This window comes from Ursus arctos, chromosome X (assembly GCF_023065955.2).
Source record: "Ursus arctos isolate Adak ecotype North America chromosome X, UrsArc2.0, whole genome shotgun sequence".
Lineage (NCBI taxonomy): Eukaryota > Metazoa > Chordata > Mammalia > Carnivora > Ursidae > Ursus > Ursus arctos.
This window is the reverse complement of record NC_079873.1, coordinates 44,253,192-44,276,270: the sequence shown is the minus strand read 5'-3', so window position 1 is coordinate 44,276,270 and position 23,079 is coordinate 44,253,192. Positions and strand designations below refer to the sequence as shown.

Below are 23,079 nucleotides of genomic sequence, written 5' to 3'. Positions count from 1 at the left end.
CCCGGGTACCCCATGATAAGTGGCCTTTTGTGTCTCATTTAGCATAATGTAGCATAACCTTTTCAAGGTTTATCCACATTTTAGCATGGATCAGTACTTTATTCCTTTTTATGGCTGAATAATACTCCTTTGTGTGGGTATGGCACATTTTGTTTGCCCATTCATCAACAGATGAACATTTGATTGTTTCTACTTTTTGGTTATTACAAATAATGCTGCTATGAACATTCATGTACGCATTTCTTGGTGGACATATGTTTTCATTTCTCTCGGCTATATACCTAGGAGTGGAATTCCCGGGTCATAAGGTAACTCTATGTTTAACATTTCGAGAAAATTTCAAACTGTTTTTCCAAGTGACCACACCATTTTGCATCCCAAAAGACCACCCAATGGTTGTTCCTATCCATTCAGTGGCCTAAGCAGTGGGAGCTGCAGAGCAGTCTTCTGCAGTGGGCTGAGCACTCCAGTCTTCAATAGGGAACTTCTGGAAAGGCACAGAGGGCACATGCACACCTTCAGACCAGTTTGTGACCTTGGGTTGAGTAACAGTAAACTTGGGAGCTGGAGCAGTACATTCACCTTGAAATTCCTCCTTGGCCACACACAGCCTTTTCAGCAGTGGCCTCCTCTTCCTTTTCGATCTCTTCAGGATCTCTGCAGAAGTAGCAATCAGGCATGATCTCCCATGGGTGCTCATGGGAGATGATGCCACGCAAGCACAGAAAGAACTTCGTGGTCCAGCATCCACCACATCAGACTCACTGAGTGTTCTCCCTTGTTGTTGCGCAGGATGGCAATGCCCACATGGCACAGAGGAGAGTCTGTGTTACACAGAGCAATGGTAGGCAGATTAACATAAGACGCCTCTGTGACAGACTGGTGGTCAGCCCTGGGACCAGTCACCCCCTCCTGGGAGGCTGCCTGGAGCTAGCTAGTGAAGCTTCGAGGAGTGAAGTGGCCAGCAGTAGGAGGGGCTCCAGGAGCAGCAGCAAACTTCAGCACATCTCGCTGGCCAGTATTCCTGGAGGATATGACACTGGCATCAGCCAGGTTTTCAATGGCAACAATGGTACAAGCCACTGGCGGAAGCTTCTCCCAGATTCTCTTCAGATTGAAGATGTAGATGCCTTCACTTTTCCTTCTAGAGATGTACTGTTCCACTTGGAAGTCAAGCATGGTGCCACCTAAGAGGGTTCCTGCTGCAAGGAATTTAAGTTATGACAGGAACCCATAACAATACCGTGTGGGTAGCACAGAAAGCTCATTGTGTGTGTGTGTGTGTGTGTGTGTGTGTGTGTGTGTGTGTGGTTTTTGATCTGCATTTCTCTGGTGGCTAATGATGGTGAGCATCTTTTCATGAACTTATTGGTCCTTTGAACTTCTTCCTCAGAGCAATATCCCTTCAAATTCTTCGCCCATTCAAAAAAGTTGGGTTGCCTTTTTGTTGTTGGGCTCTAAGGGTTCTTTGCGTGTTCTGAATACAAAACACTTATCAGATATACCATTTGCAAATATTTTCTCCTGTTCTGTGGGTTGTGTTTTCTGTGCCAAATGTTTTTACCTGGGTTTTTTTTTTTCCAAGACCACTCCTGTGAGGCAGGTGTTATTGATTGGGGAAATGGAAGTTCAGAGAAGAGAAGATAGAATTTAAATCCATTTTTGTCTGACTGTAAAACGGATGCTTTCTCCTCTACCCCAACCTGCTCACAAAGATGAATGGAGACATGTTTCTGGCTTTAAGGAGCTCAGCCTGGCAAAGCACATAAAACAAGAACACAAATGAATGCGCTTTAAAGCAGCGTTCCACTTGTCCCACGGTGCCACAAGTATAGAGAAGTGCAATGGGAGGTTGAGAAAAGAGAGAAAGCAAGCACTTCTGGCCAGGGAAATTGAGGTTGGCTTCAGTAAGGTGGCATTTAAGTCCTGAAGGATGGGTACAGTTCCCCTGGATGAAGACCATGGGCAGAATGGAGAAGAGCATTTCCAAAGGAGGGCAGAAAGTGAGAGTTGAATGAATGAATGAATGAATGAATGAATGAAGCTCTGATCCTAAGACCGGCTGCGTTGGGGAGTCCCAGAACTCGTTGGGATGGGATCCTGGGACTGCCTCGGTTGGAGGACCCAGGGACTGTCTAACCTTCGCGTTGACTGGGGTAGGGGAACTGGGTGCTGTCTTGGATGGAGAGTTTAGGAACTGGCTGGAGTGGGGGGATGTCTGTGATGTGTGTGGGGGAAAGGGGGGTGATGTTCCGGGGGCTGCCTGGGAAGGGGGAGCTGTGGACTGCCTGGGCTGGAGGGACATGGGGCTGGCTGGGTTGGAAGAATGGTCCACGGACTGGCTAGGATGAGAAATCCTGAGACTACCCGGGATGTGGGCGGGAGGAGGTCGCCTGAGATAGGATGTCCAGGGGTTGGATGGGGAGTCTGACACTTGGAATTGACAGACCCAGGGGATGCGGAGTCCACGGGATGCCCGGATCCGGAGGCTGCCTGAGATGGGGGTTCCAGGGATGTCTTCGATGAGGATCTTGGGCTGAGAGGACCCGAGGGACATTGGAACGGACTGGGATGAAGGGCTTCGTCGGGTTGCGGCAGCACGGAGAGCCCTCCGGCAGCCTGTGAGGCAGCCACCCCGGCCTGGCGCGGGTGTCTCGGGGCGGGTCCGCTTCGGGCGTGGGCGGCGGCCGCAGGTGGGGCGCGCGGGGGCGGGCCGGGCGCGCGGGGTGGGGGTGGGGGCAGGGGCGGGGGGCGGGCCGGCGGCCGGGGCGGTCCCGCGCGGCCGCGCTGCGCAGTGACTCCGCAGCGGGCGGAGCGCCGTGGGCCGCGTCCTCCTGAGCCGTGGCGGTGGCGGCGGCAGCGGTAGCCTCAGCTCCTGCTCCCGGTGCCGCCGGCCCCAGAGCTGTCTCCCGGGCCCCCCCGGGCCCCCGGGCCCTCGAGCCCGGTGCGCGCCCTCGCGTCCCGCCGGCCCCCTCCCCCGGCTGGGCCCGGGGGAGGGTGGCGCCGTGAGCGAGCGGGGACCGGGCTCTCCTGCCCCTTCCCCTGCCCCTGGGCCGCCAGGATGGAGGCGGGGTCGGGGCCCCCGGGCGGTCCGGGATCCGAGAGCCCCAACCGGGCGGTGGAGTACCTGCTGGAGCTGAACAACATAATCGAGAGCCAGCAGCAGCTGCTGGAGACCCAGCGGCGGCGCATTGAAGAGCTGGAGGGCCAGCTGGACCAGCTCACCCAGGAGAACCGCGACCTGAGGGAGGAGAGCCAGCTGCACCGCGGGGAGCTGCACCGGGACCCCCACAGCGCGCGGGATAGCCCCGGCCGCGAGAGCCAGTACCAGAACCTGCGCGAGACCCAGTTCCACCACCGCGAGCTGCGGGAGAGCCAGTTCCACCAGGCGGCTCGGGACGTGGGCTACCCGAACCGGGACAGCGCCTACCAGAACCGGGAGGCAGTGTATCGGGACAAGGAGCGGGACGCCGCCTACCCGCTCCAGGACACTACCGGCTACCCAGCCCGCGAACGCGACGTGGCTCAGTGCCACCTGCACCACGAGAACCCAGCCCTGGGTCGCGAGCGTGGCGGGCGGGAGACCGGGCCAGCTCACCCAGGCCGCGAGAAGGAAGCCGGCTATTCGGCGGCGGTGGGCGTGGGGCCCCGGCCGCCGCGGGAGCGGGGCCAGATGAGCCGTGGCGCATCCAGGAGCTCCAGCCCCGGGGCCGGCGGCGGCCACAGCACCAGTACCAGCACCAGCCCGGCCACTACCCTCCAGAGAAAGTAAGGAACGTGTGTTCGTACCCCCACCCCTCTGTTCACCCCAGCTCTTCCCCTCTAGTTCCCTCTCCAACTTGTCCGGCTGATAAAGTAAGAAGCCCGTGCCTGATTCCATGTCCTCCTCTCCCGTCCCAGCCTGTCAGGAGGAGCTGGGTCCTCCTCAGGCAGCTGCCACCCCTTCTCTAGCCTCCCCAGTCTGGGCTGGCCAGATGAGTGCAGGTGTCTCTTTCTCAAAACCACGGCCAGTGAGGGCCTACAGCAGTCATCACCCCTCCACTTCTTCACCCCCTAGCTGTACCCTTGCCAGAGGATGGTTTTCATTTATTTATTTTGGATGTGCTGCTTGGGATTTATATTATCTGATGGTGTCACCTCAGAGCCCCAAGGGAAAGAAAGTCCCCATCCCCCCCCCCACCTTTGGGTCTCCTCTGCAGGTCCTGAGTGCAGGCCTGATCTTGTCTCTGGCGGCCTCAGCCCCATCTTTTCCCAGAGAGGCAGGTGGGGACCGGAATGGCTGCTGGAGGCTGAGACGTCCCTCTGAGGGGAACTGCAGCACATCCTGGCCAGGGGAGCAAAGATGGGGGAGCAAAGATGGAGGCCAGGCCCTTGGCTAGTTCCTCAAAGACCACCCCCTCTCCACCCTAGAGAAAAACACCACCCAATTAAAGAGCTACCAGGGAGGGAAGTCTACAGATCTTCCCTCTTGTTGGATCAGTGCCAGTTTCCGTGCTGGGGTCTGTGTGCCAGCCTATTTGGGACACCTTGGCAGTATCTCTTGGGTTGGTGGGACATGGGCTGGGTCCGCTTCTTCCATGCAGACAGTACCATGAGCTGGTCGGGATAAATGTCAGGCTAAGAGAGTCAAGGGCGTGCAGGCTCACAGGGCTGCCCTGAAGGCTCCCTGATTTCCCTTTTGCTGTATTGGAAAGAACACTGAACCGGGAGTTAGGAGACCTGGGTTCCCCTTCCAGCTGTGCTGCAGGTTGACTTCATGACCTTGACTGAGTCCCTTCCTCTCTCAGGCCATCGGTTCCCCCCATAGCTTGTCTGCCTTGAATGCTCTTTAAGGTCTCCCAGCTTAGATTTGAGGGTTCTATGACTGATCCAGCCACACTACAGAGCAAGTCTGAAGTCCTCTAGCGAATGGACAGCCTTCCCCCTCCTCTCACTGCTCAGCTGGTCCTACCATGTGCCACAACCAGTGGAGTGTCTCTTGGAGGCTGGGCTGGGGGTGGGGAAGCCTTCTGCCTCAGGAAATCTGCCGGGAGACAGCTCTCTGCAACTCCCCCGTGGTGAGGCAGCAGGCTGGGGTGCTGGGTTGAGATGGCTGGGCCCCAGGAGCAGCAGCTGCAGCTCGAGGGCCCAGCTGGGCACCACTGCAGTGCACCCTCAGCTGAGTTGTGGTGTGGACTGCCCCAGAGTAGTCCGGGCACGAGGAAGATGGGTTCTCCTGTCCAGGCGTGGTTCCTGGGAGCCCATTCCCCATAGACTGCCTGTGTGGGTCCCACACTGGAGGAAGGGGCCAGACCCACCAAGTGAGGCTGTTTCAGGAGAGGGCCATGGTGGGGGTAGGAGCAGTAGACTGGATGGGCATGGTGGTCCTTGAGCCTGGCTGTGGAAGACTTTTCTAGAGTGGTCAGGCCTGTGACAGGGGAAGCAGCCTCATTATGTGTGGCTTGAGGGAGCAGAACCAGGAGCAGGGGGAAATTGGAGGATAAATCAGGGAGAACTTTCCAACCTGGCTGTCTGGTGATGCAGTGGACTGACTCAAGCGGTGGGGGCGGGGAGAGCTGGCTGGACATGTCCAGCAGAGGCCCAGTGGGTGTCAGGAAGAGCTGGAGAAAGCACCGTTCCTGAATTGGGTGTAAAGCCCAGTGAAGTGACCTGGGTCTTCCCCAGGTCCAGGATTCCATTACCCTCAGATTCTCCATCCTGCAGCCGTGGATCTGAATCTCTTGGCTGGCTGGAAGCCCATTTGCTCTTGAGCTCTGTGCTTCTGCCATCCGCACAGGCCTGCCTCTCGGCCTGTCCCTCCTTTGTGCACCCTCCAGGCTGTTCGTTGGATTTCTTTGCCTCGCATTTCCTACTGGATTAATAAGAGGGTTTAGATAGTACTTTGAATCTCTCCTAACCATATATTAAATATCTGCACATCCATTGTTGCCTCTTTGGGGCCTCACAACAGGCCCTGTGCAGTGAGCATTAGCAACTCCATTTTCGAGATGGGGAAACTGAGGCTCCAAGAGGAAAGGGTTTGGCTCAAGGTTATGCTGCTGGCTCCTAATGGAGCTGGGACTCGAATCCATGTCCACCTGTATCCGAGGTCCATCATTTTTCCACCAGAGCTTTACAACTCCCAGGAGTCTCTTGGCTTCAGGACCTGGCCAGGTCGCAAGCTGAGAGAGGCCAGGAGAGCCTTAGGTATCTAGAGGATTTGAGCAGGAGGAGCTGAGTCTGGGATGAGTGGGGGCGCCGATGGGGGAAGGAGGGAGGCTGTGCCTCCCTCCTTTCCACTCTCCCTCGCAGCTAGGCACCAGGACGGCCTGTTGCTGCAGTAGCCATCGCTGCCACCGCAGCTGCTGAGGAGACTCCCCTGCCAGGCCCGTTCTGGGTTTGTAAGGAGTGGGTGAGAAGGCTGCCGCGGGAAGCCAGGGCAGGCAGGGTGGGAGTTTTCGCAGCAGAGGCTGCAGGACTGGGGGAGGCTAGGTAGAGCTGGTACAGGCTCTAGGCGTTTCTGGTCACCAGGCTCCCTCTGGCGGAGGAAGAGGGGAGAGCGGGGCCGGGGCTCAGCGGCCGCTTGTTGAGGGACTTAATGTAGTCCTCCGCGCGACCCTGTGCGTCTGTCACCACGATCCACGATTTATAGTCGAAGAAACGGAGGGGGCTCAGAGGATTGAAGCGACACGCCAGAGGTCACAGTACCCCGAAGACAGACTCTTCGTCCTGTGAACTTTCCCTGTACTGCAGCTGATAGCCCCTGTCGCGGCCACCCGCACCCACGTCAGACCCCCAGGATTCCCACAGCCTCCCGCACTGTCTCTCCTGGGCAGGTTCCCGGATGCCAGTCTGCCTTCTGCTCGGCTCTGGGTGTGGCCTTTTTAGTGCAGCACAGAGCGAGACGAAGCTCAACCTCCCTCTGGCCACTGGTCTTCTGCATGTGAGGGCTTTGCTTGTTTGCTTGTCAGTCGCGGCTGGTCTCCACCAACATTCAGGTCTTTTATCCTTGGCATTGTCGCCTTCTCCAGGTGATTAGGGAAGAGCTCTGCGTTCGTTGCTGATCTTGGCCTGGCCCCCTTTGCAGTTCTGGCGCCTGCAGTGATTTACGGGTGTGCTGGGGGCCACTGCTGAGGCGCTCCACACAGAAGAGAGCTGTATTTCCCACGCTTTTTGCATGGGCCCAGCTCTGGCTCTGCTGTAGGCGGTGGTGGGCTGAAACTGGTTTGGTGGTAACTCTCCACCCTCTGCCCCTCACCGCCCCCTCCCCCGCACACGTACCTCCCCCCCTCCCCCCCCCCCCCCCCCCCCCCCCCCGCCATCCTGCAAGCTGGTTCACACTGGGCGACGGCAACCAGAAGGCCGGGTCTGGTGTTCTTGACAGCCAGGGCAATGCATGGTCTACTGCTGGGCTGCTGGGCTGTGTCAGTGTGCTCCCTGCAGGGGCTGAGGGCACTGGGAAGGAAATGGGGGGGTGGAGAGTGAGCCCAGGAAGGGGCCCCGGGGAAGTCTGTCTCCTCTGGGGTCTCGGGTGCTTTTCCCAGGGGGGTTTCTCCTTCTTCCCAGGAGGGTAAGCCATTTATTTTCCCCCCACTGTGTTGGGAGCATTATACTTGTGTGGGAGGAAATGATAATGTCGAGTTGAATGAGAATTAGAGGAGTCTTGCTTCTCTGTCTAGATCTGGGGCAAGAATGGGGTTGTTGTCATCCACAAACATTTCTTGGCTGCGTGCACAGAGCAGGAGGGGCTGCCAGGCTGAGCAAACACCGTGCTCTCTGCATTTGCAGAGCCCCTTCCTCCTGGCCGGAGATGCAGGGTTCCAGGTTCAGCCCACCGTAGCGACAGTGCTCAGCACAAAATGAGCAGCAGGGGTGGTGGGGTGTGGAGGTTCTGGGAGGAAGGAAGGATCAGGGCAGGGCAGGCCACTGGCCGAGGGCCCGGCTGGGGGGCTTTGAAGAGAGTGGGTGTCTCCTGGTGTCAGATGGGGGCCTCGGCGGGAGAAATACTGGACCCAGTCTTGCCCTCTGCTACTCTTTCCTCTCACCGCCCCCCCCCCCCCCACCGTGCCTACTGGGGCCTCTGAATTTGCTGAGAGCATAGTAAAGGCCTGGAGCATGGAGAAGGGGCCCCACTTGTGCTGAGTGAGTCTCAGCCTTCTGTGTGCCAGGAAGCACCCTATGTGGCTTTAGGTAATAATAGCTAGCACCTTTTTTTTTTTTTTACTGCATTTACTGTGTGCCAAGCACTATTTGTTCTAAGCGCTTTCCATGTATTCATTCATTCATTCAGTCTTCTCGTGAATCCTTTGATGTGGATGTTGCTATTAAATCCATTTCACAGATGAGAAAACCAAGGCCCAGAAAGGCTGGTTAACTTACCCAAGGTCACTCAGTGAATAAGCAGCAGAACTGAGAAGGAGCTTGAAGGAGCCCAGGTAGCCAGGCTCCAGAGTCCATCTGCGGCATTCTCACCCACCATGCAGCCCGGCTGCTTATCTCATTTGCAGAGTCCCTGCCAGGTAGGGGTCCTCATTTTTCAGACAGGAAAATGAGGATTAGAGAGGTGCAGTGACCTGCCTGAGGTTACACAACTGCATGGGGCCCAGAAGTGTCTGGCTCCAGTCTGTGGTACAACATTGCCTCCCGTAGGCAAGGTGGAAAGACGTTAAAGACACTCCAGGCATGGCTCCGGCCTTCCCCAGCCAGAGCTCCCAAGACGGCTGCTCGAGTCAGGGTCTGTCTCCTGATGGCCGCCTGGCTTTTTGCCACAGTCTTCTTTCACAGATGCCTCCCCTGCCTTTGCTCCGTCAAGCCTCTGGTGACACGCAGTCAGGCCAAGCTTTCTGCAGGGCTCCCATGGTTTCACTCTGCCTTCGGCCTGCAAGAAAATGTTCACACTCCTGCACCTGCCATGCAGGGCCCTCTTAGGATCGGCACCCAACTCACCGTTGTCTTCCCATCTTTCTCCAGGCCCCTTCCCACACACCACGCTCCAGTGCCTGTGACCCCCTCCTTAGCCCACTCAGCCTGCTGATAGTCTCTCGGTCTTTACTCGTGCTGCCTCCTTCTCCTGTGCTGCTGCTCCATCCACTTCCTAAGGCTGAGCTGCACTGTCCCCTCTCCCATGTTTGTGTGCTGCTTTATCTCCGACCGTTGAAATGAGCACTTTGTCCCCTTTGATACCTTTACTGTTCTTCATTTGCATCTTGTGTCCTCCCTACTGGATTGAGAGCCCCTTCAGACTGAGATGTAACTGACACGCATTGAGAGCATGTTGCGTGGGTCCCTATGGCAGGTGCTCTGGGCGTGAGTGAGAGAGCAGGCAGCTTGGAAACATGCAGCACAGCACATCGTAGCTGCCTGGTAAATGCTGAATAGACAAATGAATGTTAGAGTAAGCCTCGGAGCACTAATGGCCAGAAGTGCCTATGTCTTTCCTCCTTCCGGGGCTCCTGTGGCATGAGATGACTCCACTTCAGAACCCTCTTGGCTCCTGTGTGGCCTTGTCCTCATGCTCCCAGAAGTGGTTTGGCCTCCACTCTCTGTGCTTTTCGTATTCACCCACCTTTCCAGTTTTTAGGATGTCAGGGTAGCAGAGTCAGACGAACCTTTGGGGACATTGAGGCCAATCTGCTCATTGTTACCTCTCCCTCCCATGCCGTGGCCATGTCATACCATGGTCTTGACCCTCAGTGCAAGATCTTCTGCTCTGAGAGGAACAAAGAGACACGCGTAGGACTTGTGTGCGGTCAGCCCAGTCTAGTGGAAAGTGACTTATTTTCCGTCACGTCTTTATTGGGTTCAGACTCCGGGCTGGGGGTGGTGTCTTAGAGTCAAAGTAAGATGCAACCCCTTTGGCTCTTTCCCTGCTGGATTCCCTGGCAGAATGATAAACCCTGATCATGGGGAAGAATGATGAGTAAATGACTTGTTTCCACTTTTGACGTAACTCACTTAAGGCCAGGTAATTTGCTAGTTACTCTGACTTTCTCCTGGAAGTTATTTGGTCCCTCTCCAAGCATCCACGTTGAAAGCATTTACAAGGGGGAAGCCTGCTCTCAAGCACTTAAGAACCGAAGCTCTCTAGCGGCCTTAGTAGTTAAGGAAAGTGCAGCGCCGTAGAAGGAGGAGTTTTCTGCGACTCTAGGCAAGTCACTTAACTTTGAGAGCCTCAGTTTTCTCAAATAGCAGATGAGGGTCAAACTGTTTTCTGATAGATAAGATTCATGTTGTGCCTCCCCTCCGCCCACCCCGCCGCCAAATATATCAGAAAACTGCCTGTCTGCCTAACATACCCATCAACGTTCTGATCAGGATGGAAAGCTGAGAGACAGGAATGGAAAATAATTTGTGGGGCTGCCCTGCCCCCTAGAGGTGTAATGTAGCAAACAAAAACCATTCCGCCAAGATCCTCACCTCAAATCTTCTTCAAAACAAAGATAACAAGCCAGAGCTCTGCGGGCTCATCAGGATGATTCCTCAAACATTTTGGAAGGAAATTTATCACAGTTAGCACCTGATATGTACCGTTTCCCTAATATCAGTGCATTTCTTTGTAGCTATGTGATTTTTATACCCCTTCAGACGGATAATATGACTGCATATCTGGGCCTTGTGATTTCCTACTGGATTTCAGGATGCTGCACTTACCTGAATAAAGCCAATATTTTCTTCTATATAGCCACTTTAGAATCGTTGTCATCATATCTGTGATGAAAAGTACCTAAATTGTTTTCCCTCCCCCAAAGTTCCCTTATAAAACTGGGAGGGAGGCAGTTGTCCATCTGAGAGGCTGGCCAGCTCATAAATGGTTATGAATCTTCTCATGATTGTTGTGCAAATTAAATAAGATGACATAGGTGAAATGTTCAGCACACAGTGTCTGCTTACTTAGCAATAGGCATTATTATTGTTAATAACTTTGCCAAACTCTGTGCTGCGGAGGAGCCGGAGAGAGAGGCCATGTGGGAGCTCACCGCGCTTCTGAAAGAGAGGTCAGTCCAGTGACTATTGCGTGCCTACTACACACCATGCCTTGTACTACTGCAGTCAGGAAGTTCTGTGGTTACTATCATACAGTTCCTGGCTCCATGGCATTCACAGCTGGGTAGGGAAGATGCACATACTGGGGTTTCCTGTGTGCTGAACTGGAGGGGAGCACAGGGGGCTGTGGGTGCCCAAAGGAGGGACATCCACCTAGATCACTGGGGAGAGCTTCCTGGAGGAGGTGATGCCTGAGCTGAGACTTGGGGGATGAGTTGGAGTGAGTTAGATGAAGAAGGACGGTATGTGGGTTGGTAGAAATGGAGAGCAAAAGGAAAGCTAAGGCAGAGGGGACCGCATGAATGAACGTGCAGAGACATGGAACCAGCAGGGTGTGGAGGGAGCACTTTGATGAGGTCAGTACAAACTAAAGCACAAACAGCGAGGCAGGAAGGGTCTGGAGGAGGGTCTAAAGAGTCAGCCAGCCCAGATCAGGAGGACACTTGAATAGCAGGATAAGGAGCTTTCTTCTGTTGGGAATTGGGAGCCAAGATAGGGTTTTAGGTTGAGGAAAGAGGTGCTCATTTTAGATTATGGGGTGATGTGTCGAGAGCCATGTTTTAGAGAGATCCCACTAGTGGACAGTTTGGAAGACAGATTGGAGGGCATCCAGTGAGGAGGCTAGGATGACAATCTAGATGAGAAATGGTAAGGCCCGATCTCAGGCAGTGGGGAATAGAGATAGTCTACTGGAGGAGAAAGAAAGTGACGACACATTGGCAAGTGCAGCTGACTGCGGGGCCTCATTCACGACCAGCAGGATTTCAATAATCCCAGCATAAAAGCCAAGAAACTTGGAGCTAGAGGGAACCTTAAAAATTATCCAGCTCAAGCTGTTCATTTCACAGATGAGAAGGCTGAGGCCCAGAAAGAAAGGACTTGTCTGAGGCCGCTCGCTGTGTGAGCAGAAGACCTCTGATCAGAAGAGTCACTCTAATGTTAATGCCAGTGTTCAAAGGACCATTCCTTAAATGTGCAATTTTATGCCTTGAAATCCTGGGAAGGTTGCAGGGCTTGTTGTCTTTGTGTCCTACAGATGAGAAAAGCGGGGCTCGAGATGGTTTGGTGACTCGCTGGGGAGGAAGCCATGAAGAGGAGGCATCACCTAAAGAAAGGGTCTCTTGCTTCCGTGACAGACAGACCCTTGCTCTGTCTGGTGCAGCCCCTCAGAAATCAGATTTCCTAGATTCACAGCGAGGGAGGAGACCCAGATTTCCCTTTCTCCACCCAGGCCCATGCAACTCTTTTTTCCTGTTGTTCTCTGCCTTCGAGGTCCTCATTTAATGTAACTGAGGCAGCTCAGAGGCAGTTTTTGGCCTGAGAGCCAGGCCTGTCATCCCCCTTTTTTCTGTTTTCATGGAAGAGGGCGGGCTTGCATCTGTCGTTACTTGTGTGCCCATTGCCTTGGGCAGAGCATCTCCAGCCCGGCTGCCTTTGTTTTGAGTCCCCACCGTATGATACACAAAGAATGAGCTTTGGAGACAGACCTAAGTTTGTCTCTGTTTTGTTTTGTTTTTTGAGTGCAGTGCACACACAGTGTTACATTTGTTTTCAGGTGTAGGACACAGTGACTCCACAAGTCTATATGCTATGCTGTGCTCACTACAAGTGTAGCTACCAGCAGACAGGCCTGAGTTTGAATCTCCACTGTGCCCCAGCCCACTGGAGGACCTCAGCTATGTCATCTTGCCTTCTCTGAGCTTTAGTTTCCTTGTCTGGAAAAAGGCATGACAATGCCCACCTCTCAGAATTAACTGAAATCATTTGAATGGCATTCCCTGATACTTGTAGGTGCTTAATAGTCATTCCAGGGGAAGAAAACCCATGAAATAACCCAAGATTGTGCCAAAGCACATGCTCTTATACCTCATTTCTTTTTTTTTTTTTGGTATTTTAAAAAACATTTATTCATTTGAGAGAGAGAGAAAGAGAGAGAGAGAACAAATTGGGGGGAGGGGCAGAGGGAGCCAGAGAAGCAGATGCCCCGCTGAGCAGGGAGCCCCATGTGGGGCTTGATTCCAGGACTGCGAGATCATGACCCGAGTTGTAGACAGACATTTAACCGACTGAGCCACCCAGGCACCCCTCTTTATACCTCATTTCTATAATCATGATATTACCTGAGATTCTTAGGTTTTTATAGGAGATAACTCATCCAAGTAGCTAGATAGCACATCATTAAAGTAGGACAACTTAAAGTTTAAAAACAAAACCAAACCAGTCCTTTCCTTTTCCTTCATGAAATCTCCCATGGACAGTGATTTGCAGAATTCTGTGCCCAGCAAAGATTGCGTCCCCCGAGAACGGATGTATTTCTTCCTTCCTAATACGAGGCTATCATGGCTCATTTTATCTCGCTCTTCTTCCCCGGCTACCGGCCAATTTGAAATACAGTTTGAGCATCTTTGTTGATCTCTTTTTCTGGGCTCCTATTTTCTAGTTCAATTTTTTATTCTTTTTTTTTTTAAGATTTTATTTATTTATTTGACGGAGGTAGAGACAGCCAGCGAGAGAGGGAACACAAGCAGGGGGAGTGGGAGAGGAAGAAGCAGGCTCCCAGCAGAGGAGCCTGATGTGGGGCTTGATCCCAGAATGCTGGGATCACGCCCTGAGCCAAAGGCAGACGCTTAACGACTGAGCCACCCAGGCACCCCCAATTTTTTATTCTTTCTTTATCTGTGTTATTGGAGTAAGCCACCTCAAATCCTTTGTGACTCAGGCAGGTATAAATAACTAACGGGTGTAAATAGTCGAATGAATGGAAGGCTGGAGAGGCCTGCGGCTGGGCGACTATGGGGCTGGAAGGAGACTGGAGGGTGGTGCTGGCTGGGGCAGCTGAGAAGGCATCCTCAGGGACTACTGTGGCTCCAGAAGGAGTTGGTTGTTCGCTGGGGGGGGGGGGGGGGGCTCGGCCCTTCACTCGCCTGTCTCATTCCTGCTCTAAAAAGAAGCCTGCATTGGAGAACAGGACCTCACATCATGTGGAATCATCACCCTCCCTCTTTTGTCCGTCCCATGTGGGAGACTGAGGTCCAAAGAAAGAGGAGGGACTTGTTTTTTAAAATCAAATTGAAATGGTACATATGCATAATTTTAAATTTAAAATAATGGGGCGCCTGGCTGGCTCAGGCAGTAGAGCGTGCTACTCTTGATCTTGGGGGTTGTTGGGTTTGAGCCCCATTTTGGGCAGAGAGATTACTTAAAAATGAAATCTTTAAAAAAACCTTTTTAAAAAAGGCAAAGGGCACACAAAGACGTGTATAGTAAAAAGCCAATGTCTCCCTGTCCCCTCCTTCCAGCCCCCAGAGGGGGCTGCTTTTACCATTTAGGTTTTCTTTTTTTTTTTTTCTAAAGATTTTATTTATTTATTAGACAGAGATAGAGACAGCCAGCGAGAGAGGGAACACAAGCAGGGGGAGTGGGAGAGGAAGAAGCAGGCTCATAGCGGAGGAGCCTGACATGGGGCTCGATCCCAGAACACTGGGATCACGCCCTGAGCCGAAGGCAGACACTTAACCGCTGTGCCACCCAGGCGCCCCCCATTTAGGTTTTCTAGTGGTGATTTCATTTCTCTAAATAACAGGCTTCAATGGTTATTTCTTCATTTATCAACTTTATGTTTTTTCAACATTTTATTTATTAGAGAGAGCACACAAGCACGCGTGAGGTGGGGGGGAGGGGCAGAAGGAGAAGCAGACTTCCCGCTGAGTAGGAAGCCCAGATGCAGGACTCAATCCTAGAACCCCGGAATCATGACCTGAGCCGAAGGCAGACGCAACCGACTGAGCCACCCAGGCTCCCTTCATTTATCAACTTTAAACATTATCTACTGACTTCTTTCTACTAGGACAAATGAGGATTTAGCTTGCTTAAAACACCTGACTCTTTCCCCCTCACAGATTGTGATAGTTACGTTACTACTTTGGTTCCTCTGTTAGTTACCTTTTAACTTTATTAAGTAGTGTTTTAAACTATGCTTTCTTATTCCATCCATTTTCCACAGCATCTCTTCACCACTCGGTCTGTAAGACATAGTTATTAGGGCCCCATCCTTCCCTCCCTCTCTCCTCCACCCTTGCACCTCCCACATTCTGTGCTCAGTACTTTTGCATTCCGCAAGGTTGATTGCATTTGCATCCTGTAATAATTAGGTCTTCAGTGCTTTATCAAGACAAATTGATTTTAAAAGTTGACTACCAATACACTGTGTTTATGTGCTTATGACTATAATTGCACCTCAGTTTCCAAGGTCCACTGTCGCAACCTCTGTACTCCCAGGAAGATGTTCCTAGCACCAAGAGCAAATGAATTTTCCTTTCTTATGCTCTACCACATGGTTCAAAATCATGCCACTGTTTACTTTGTTTTATATTTGGGTCCAGGACTTTCTTTCTACCTTACGTTTGCTTGCTTGCTCACTTATATCGTTACTGTTGCGTGGAGTTCCTTGAAACTGCAGGATAATCATAGCATATCTTCTGGGACAGTTTGCTTGGAGATTTCTAGAAGAAGGTTTTTGCGTTTTTTTTTTAAACATCACACTGAAACATAATATGCATACAGAAAAGTGTTCATATCACAAATGAACAGCCCGGTCAATTTTTACAAGCCAAACACACCTATGTAACCAGCTATGTAACCTATGTAATCAGTTCAAGGTCTGTTTTCCATTCGCCCGACCTGGTACTCAGTAAGTCCGTTCAATCGGATGCCTTTTATCTTTTCTTACATAATTTCTTTGGTAGTTTCCTCCCCTTCATTTTCTCTGTTTCCTCTTTCTGGAATGTCCGCTAGTTAGATGTGGAACTTCCTAGATTGATCCTCGAGGCTGCCTATTTTTTCTCTCATACTTTCTATTTTATAGTTTATGAGTGAGTTAGGAGAAAGTCTGATTGAGATGTCTGTATATCCAGGCTGGCTTGTCCACTTGCTGGCTTTATTTTAGGTGAGCCTCAAGGGGGCTGGCTATTCTAATGGGTGTCCTCTAAATGCCAGAATGAAAAGCACTTCGTTCTGGGGACACCAACATGCCCCTCAGTGCCCTAATTCACCCCAGATAGTTTAATTCCCTTAGCCAGGAGCTCTCTGATATTTTGCCATGCCAGGCAGCTTGGATTCTGGATTTGGGAGTTAGAGGAGCAGGGGAGGATTTCATGTACTTACCTTCAGCGTATCCCCCCCGCCCCCACCCTGCCCTGTCCCGTTTTCAGATCTTGATCATTCCTGCCCTTCCTCGTACCTACCATTTCCAAGTCTAGAGTCTCTCCGAGCCTCTGCTGGCCCGATTGGCTCCCACCCTGGCTGCAACCCCCTGAGCAGTGTCCCTGGCTCTCCGTCAACTATGAACACTCTTCTCTTTGTTTTTTGTTTCTTGTTTTTTTGCTTCCAGAAATTTGTTGAAATCTCTCATCCACTGATTCCGCTCTCTTCCATCCTCTTCACTGGTATGACTTCATACCTTGTTTTATTTTTCACATTCATTTTAGTGGGCTCCTGGGAGCGCAGCCCAGCCTCCTTTGCTTAGGCAGTGGGAGCAGGTAGGCCAGAGATGGGCCCCTAGTGCACAGCAGGGGGCTTTGAGGCTGAGCGGAGGCTTCTGCAACAGCAAGCTGCTCTAAGCTGCTCCCCCTTCCACCCACTCTCCTTCCCATCATGGCTGAACCTCCATCCCTAGCAGAGGGAGGCAGGAAGGGAGGGCTGGAGAGAACCAGTTCCATTTTCCTTTTCTCTCTCTCCCCAGCCCCCCCTTTTTTTTCTTTTGGTCATAATGCTGAGCTGATCTGGGCTGCAATACCTGTGCCTAACGCCACCTCCCCTTCTGACCTTGAATGATTGTTTCTTCCAGAAGCACTTCCCCTGAATGCTCACTGTGGGCAGGGGGGCGGACTTGGGCAGCTTGGGCTGCACTGTGTGTAGGGGAGATTGGAGCCAGGTGAGGGAGAGAGGCCAAGCTCACAGGCTGGTATGGGAGATGAAGTGCCACTTAGCTCTGACATGACAGAAGGAAACCACAGCTGTAGCAGCTAAAAGCATTGATTTTAGAGTCAGACCAACCCAGACTTGAATCTCAGCTCCACTGCTCATTAGCTGTTGAAACTCTAGGCAAATCACATCACTACCCTGAGCCTGAGTTTCACATCTATACAATGGGAAGAATAACCATTTCGCCCAGCTGTCAAGAACATAACACAAGCCCTGAACTGTCGTAGGTGCTTAATAAATAGTCACTTTATTCTTTTTGGATTACTAGAAGGCAGAATATGCTAAAGACCAAGTAAAGCCTGCTTGACAAGAAGGAGCATGAGGTGGGGGAAGGGAGCACCTGACCTTATCACTCCCACTCCCGGGGCTGAGCTCCACAAGGGCTCCCCAGAAATTACAAGAGACATGCTGTTGCCTGGTATTCAAGGCTCTTTGTTGTAGCCTCTGCCTATCTTCTTTTTAAAATAAAATGTGAAGTGGCACTTGCCTCATTACTTCCCGAGAAAGAAATTTAAAAAGTGATAGCCAAATATTTCCTCTGAAGTATGCAGCCGTCTTCATCATCATCCTCAGCATCCCTGGCACCCCAGAGCTTGTTCAATGAATGGTGGTAATCAAGGACCACAGGAAGAGTAATCACCAGCGAAAGGACAACTGGCAACTGAAATTGCCTTGGCCTTCATTTTGCATCCCTGCCACCACCTTGGCCTTCGATGTCGGGGGATCCATTGCCGAAAGAGATTTCATTATCCAACAAGCGTTCTGATTTGTCCGGTGGTTCATCTGGCTGTTCTCTCTTATTAACCTTTATGAGATTTTCTCACATGTCACCATTGTCTCATCCTCACACTCTCTCTACCTGCCTCTGTGTCATTTCTAGGTCTGATTCTGGGCTCAGATGGGTCCCTTAAGCAGGAGTCTTCTTCTCCACCTGAATTATCTTTCAAAAGGTTTTTACAGTCATTTTTCACATTGCCATGATTTAGATGGCTCTTGAACTTGGGAGGTATCTTTGCCTCTCCCCGAGGGCTTTTCCAGTCCCTGGCCATCATCACAAGTAAGTCTTTACAGCACTTGTGGTCTAGGGAAACTCTTGCGTGCTCCTTTTGGTCAGGCCATGGCTCCACTCATCTCTCTAGCCACGGTCTTCCCTTCCTGACCAGTACTCAAGTTGCCTAGGGTTCCCTAAGCATAGTGGACTTCGTGCCCCCATGCCTATATTCTGGCTATTTTATTAGCCAAGAATGCCTTTTTACCCCTAAGTAGCAGATATTTACTTAACTGTAGAAGAACATCTTCTCTGTACCTCACATTTTTCTAGGTACTTGGATACAGAGAACAAAACAGATAAAATCTCTGCCCTGTGAAGCTGATATTCTATTGTGTGTATGTTGGGGGGCAGGGGCAGAAAAGAAACAAGAAGATACAGAATATGTCCTATAGTGGTCAGGGCTATGGTAAAAAATAAAGCTGGGCAGGGGGGGAGTACAGAAGGCCCCGTCAACTCCACCATAACCAATATTTGCACAACTATTATTAAGCAGCTTTTCCTCATTTAAGCATTTTCCAATGTTATTACATATTCTGTACAACCACAATCCTTCCAACAACCCTATTGGGTTAATGCTATTGTTATCTCCATTATACGAGGAGCAAACTGAGCCTTACAGATGTAAATCACATAGTTAAGAGGGGCAGAGCTGAGATTGAGGCCTAGGCCTATCTGACACAAAGCCTGTGCTCATAACCACTAGGCCATTCTGTCCCCGGCAAGCCTCACCACAGCCCTCTGAGGTTGGAAATTATTACACCTGTTTTACAGTTGGGGAAACTGAGGTTCAGAAAAAGGAATGGGCTGATTGATGGTCACACAGCAAATAAGTGGATTTGAATGCAGATCTGTCCACCTCTCAGTGTTAGACCTTTTCTATAAACCCTGAGGCCTAAGGACCTATGGACTTGCCCGCCTCTACTTCTACAGAGCCCAGGCAAGGTACCAGCCAAGGCCCTTGGCCCTCCCCTATTCTCTTCTCACCTTTGGTTCATACAGAACCTTGAGATGTATATGGACACTCCAGGCCTGCCTCCCTCCAACTTCCCTTTGGCCACATGTTGGGCCTAGCAGATGGACCCAGATAATAAGACCACACAATTCTTGCAAATAAGCTCAAGAGATGCGGGCAGGGAATTCTGGGGTTCTGGGTACCTGGCATGCAGTCTAGAAGACAGAGGGCCAAAGATCCTGATGATCATATTCCCTTGGCCCCACAGACACTTTACCTCATGGAGAGGAGCATCTGAAGTTTGGGGCCCAGTATAGGGGCCTCTGTTTTCCAGTATGGCCTATGGTATTGTGATTTGTAAGAAGCCAGACTTCAAGATCCTCCTCCTTTGGCGTCTCGAGCGAAGTCCTGCTTTTGTGGTGTGGGGGTGGGTGTTCGTGGGCCTGAATCTTTCAGGCCTCTGGACGGTGAAGAACAGAGCCTCCCCAGCAAGCACTGCTGGACCTGCACACAGACTCCTAGGTGCCCCTCACAGTATTTTCTCCATAGCGCTCTCAGGACATTTATCTTCGTTTCTTAGGAGCTTTTAGGAAAATTAGACATTTAATGCATTCTTGCATTAGAAAATGTGGAAGAACTTGGAAAAGTAGAGGAGAAAAACATTACCCGTAATTACAGCACACAAAGGCAGCCACTGTGAGCATTTGGTGTATTTCCCTTGTTCTTTTCATTCTTTTCATATAGTTGAAATGATATAGCACATACAATTTTTTCTTGCTTCTTTTCACTTGAGCGTTTCCCCCATGTAATTGCATATTCTTTGCGAGCATTATTTTTAATGGCAACTGATACACTATAAGGTACTTAACCATCCTCCGAATGTAGGGCATAGAAGCTGGGCCCATTTTTCCACGGTTTTAAATCATGCTGCAGTGGGCAAGCTTGCACATATAGCTTTTAGGGAACTTAACAGCTTTTAAGGAACTGGCCTTGTAGAGGAACAGTTGTCTTCAACTTATTTCCCTTTCTGGATGGTCCCTCCGGCTGGGTCTGATTCAATCTGGTAGTCATTCATTTATTCATTCATTCCATCACCGCACAGTGACTCTGTACCTCTGTGGGCCAGACCCTGAGATCTGGGGGTATAGGCATGACTACATCACAGCCCAGACCGCCAGGGGCTCCTGATCGACAGGGAGAGTCGGGCATAGAAATGGACACTTTCAGAACAGTTTGATGGGGCTGTGATGGAAGCAAGAAAAGGACGCAGCAGGGGGGCAGAGGAGGGCCTCCTCATCCAGCCTAGACGCATTAAGAGAAGCTTTCTGGAGGAGGTCTTGCCTAAATGAGTCACGGAAGATGAATAGGAGTTGGCTGCAGTAAGAAGAGGAACTTCCTGTTAAACATAATGAGTTGAATAAACTTATTTATTTCTGCTGCTTCCCCAAATCCAACTGGAATATGAGTAAAGAAATAAAAAAGGTAGAAACACACAGGGCCCGGGATGCTGACCAGAAGTAAGCTATTCCACCCAGAGAGCCCCAGAAATGCTTAGGATTCAGAGATGCTAGGAACCACAGAAGGCTGGGTGAGGTGTGGGATTGAAAACAAGGAGAATATTGAAAGTCTCTGAACAGACCCTCTTGTCCCCTCCCTGGCCCCATCTAGTGAGGGACCTCCCCACCACCACCACCAAGCCCCATCCCTGCAGATGGCTCTTGATTCTTTGGACAAACTGAAGTTAAAAGACCCTGGGCTTGGGGATACCAGGCACAATGAAGGGTGGGATGAAACAGGGTTATAAGCAAAGGGGTCTGCATCCTAAAACAGTGGGACCCCAACCTCCCCCCCCTACTTCTAGGACACCAAAGTTAGGACCATACAAGAGAGCAAAGTAGTCTTCTCTGAGGAAACTGAAAGACTCTAGAAAAAGGCCTCCAAAAGATGACATGTGGGAGTCTTTCAGCAAAAGAACAGGCTTCAGCCCAGCAGTTGTAGTGAGGCCCACCCCTTGGCAAACTCCATCTATACACAGAGCTTCCCATCTGCTTATTAATGTCATGGGAACCAATCACCAAGGATCACCAGCCAAGGACCCTTAAGATAGGTATATTTATTTTATGTACATTAAACCTCAGTCCAACTGACATTTAACACACACACACACACACACACACACACACACACACGCGCGCGTGCACCCCGGCAAGCCTTAGGTAGCTAGAGATGATCAGATAGCACACGGCTATTTGAAGAAGACCATCAACCTGTAAGAGTGACCAAAAAAGCGAGCAAACAAAGAGAAAACAAAGGAACTTGGAAGGAACAGAGGTCAGGAGGGAAAAGAAACCTGGGAAATTAAAGATAGTGAGAGTCAAAATAAAGATTTCAGTGGGAAGAATTAGAAAATAAAAGGAGGCAAACTATCCTAGGAAGCAGAATAACAAGATGGAGAAATAGGCAACAGAAAAGATGAGAAAATTGGAGGATCAGTTGAGGAACCCCAACATCCAAAACAGGAGTTCCAGAAATAGAGGAGGAAACAGCAGGAAGGAAGTGATCAAAGCCAAAATACAAGAACATATCCCAGAACTGAAGGAATGAAAATCCCATTGAGTAACCAGCAAAATAAATGATAAAAAGACCCACACCAAGGTATGCCTGTAGAATTCCAGAATACCAGGGATAAAGAGAAGATCCTGAAAGGTTCCAGGAAAAAAAAATATCATGCACAAAGGATCAAAAAAGAGAATGGCATTGGATTTCTCAATAGCAGCATTGGAAGCTAGGATACAGTGGAGCAGTGTTCTCAAAATTCTGAGCGAACATAATTTCCAACCTAGAAGTCTATACTAAGTTGAAGTATCAATCAAGGCGGAGGGCATAAGGAAGACGTTTTCAGACAGATGGGGTCTAAAGATTTTATGTCCCAGTCCTCTTTTCTCAGAGGAGCGCTAGAGAATGTGCTCCAGCAAAATGTGGACACAAACTCAGAAAAAAGGCCAAGGAATCTAGGAAACAGGAAATCCAACGCAGAAGAGAGGCAAAAGGAATCCCACAGTGAGAGGGAGGGGACAAGATCCTCTTGCACTCTTATGCGGGTCTAGAGAGTGCCCAGCCTGAATTGCAGTCGGGACAATGCAATTGTCCCTCCCTCGAAGGGAAAAAAAAAAAGAAAGAAAATCTGATGGATTACCTGAGGTGTCAAAACACATTGAGAGGAGAAATGCACTCCTGACAGTTTGGGGAGAACCAATCACGAAGAAAACTAAGCAAGCAAAATCATCATCACTGTCACCACCATCAACACCAGGGAAAAGGAAAAGTTGTATGGGAAAGGAAATGTAGTTATAGCATATGCTATGGCGAGCATAAGCAGGGGAGGGGACGGGAAGGACAGAGGGTGAAGCAGGCTCCCTGCTGAGCAGGGAGCCTGATGAGGGACTCGGTCCCAGGACCCTGAGATCATGACCTGAGCCAAAGGCAGATGCTTAACCAACTGAGCCACCCAGGCACCCCACATGGGCTCTTCAGCAATGAGGAGGCAAATACCTGAACAAGCAGTTAAAAGAGTTGAAGAGGGTTTATCTGTGAGAGTGGGGGTTAGGGGTGGGAAGGGGGTAGAGTGGGGAATTTGTGTTTTCTGTTACAACCCTCGCAGTCCTGTGTGACTTGAAAATCTACATACATTTATTACTTTGGCAAAAAAAAAATGTAAAAGGACACACAAGAAAACAAATTTCCCAAGCAGATTAGCAATACGAACATATACTTTAGAAATCTGAAAGTGAACTCAGAAAAATACTGTTGAAAAGGAGTTTCATTCTGTTAAGATACTTTTACAATATGACTTTTAAAACTGTTTCACATATCACTTTAATACAATTAAAAATAACTTAGGGGCGCCTGGGTGGCTCAGTCGTTAAGCCTTTGCCTTCCTCTCAGGGCTTGATCCTGGCATTGTGGGATAGAGCCCGCATCGGCTCCTCTGGCTCCTCCGCTGGGAGCCTGCTTCTTCCTCTCCCACTCCCCCTGCTTGTGTTCCCTCTCTCACTGGCTGTCTCTCTCTCTG

General features: G+C 50.7%; 1 protein-coding gene and 1 pseudogene across 1 annotated transcript in view; one reads left to right on the top strand and one right to left on the bottom strand.

Moving 5' to 3' along the window:
- Positions 1 to 301: 301 nt before the first annotated feature.
- Positions 302 to 2,557, bottom strand: LOC113247524 (40S ribosomal protein SA-like; annotated as a pseudogene).
- A 279-nt stretch (positions 2,558 to 2,836) lies between these two features.
- The window catches only part of LOC113247521 (IQ motif and Sec7 domain ArfGEF 2), a 77,214-nt gene continuing 56,971 nt past the window's right edge, over positions 2,837 to 23,079 (top strand). The window contains 1 exon segment of the mRNA XM_048213501.1: positions 2,837 to 3,768. Within this exon segment, the coding sequence (XP_048069458.1) occupies positions 3,062 to 3,768 (707 nt within the window). The 5' untranslated portion in view covers positions 2,837 to 3,061.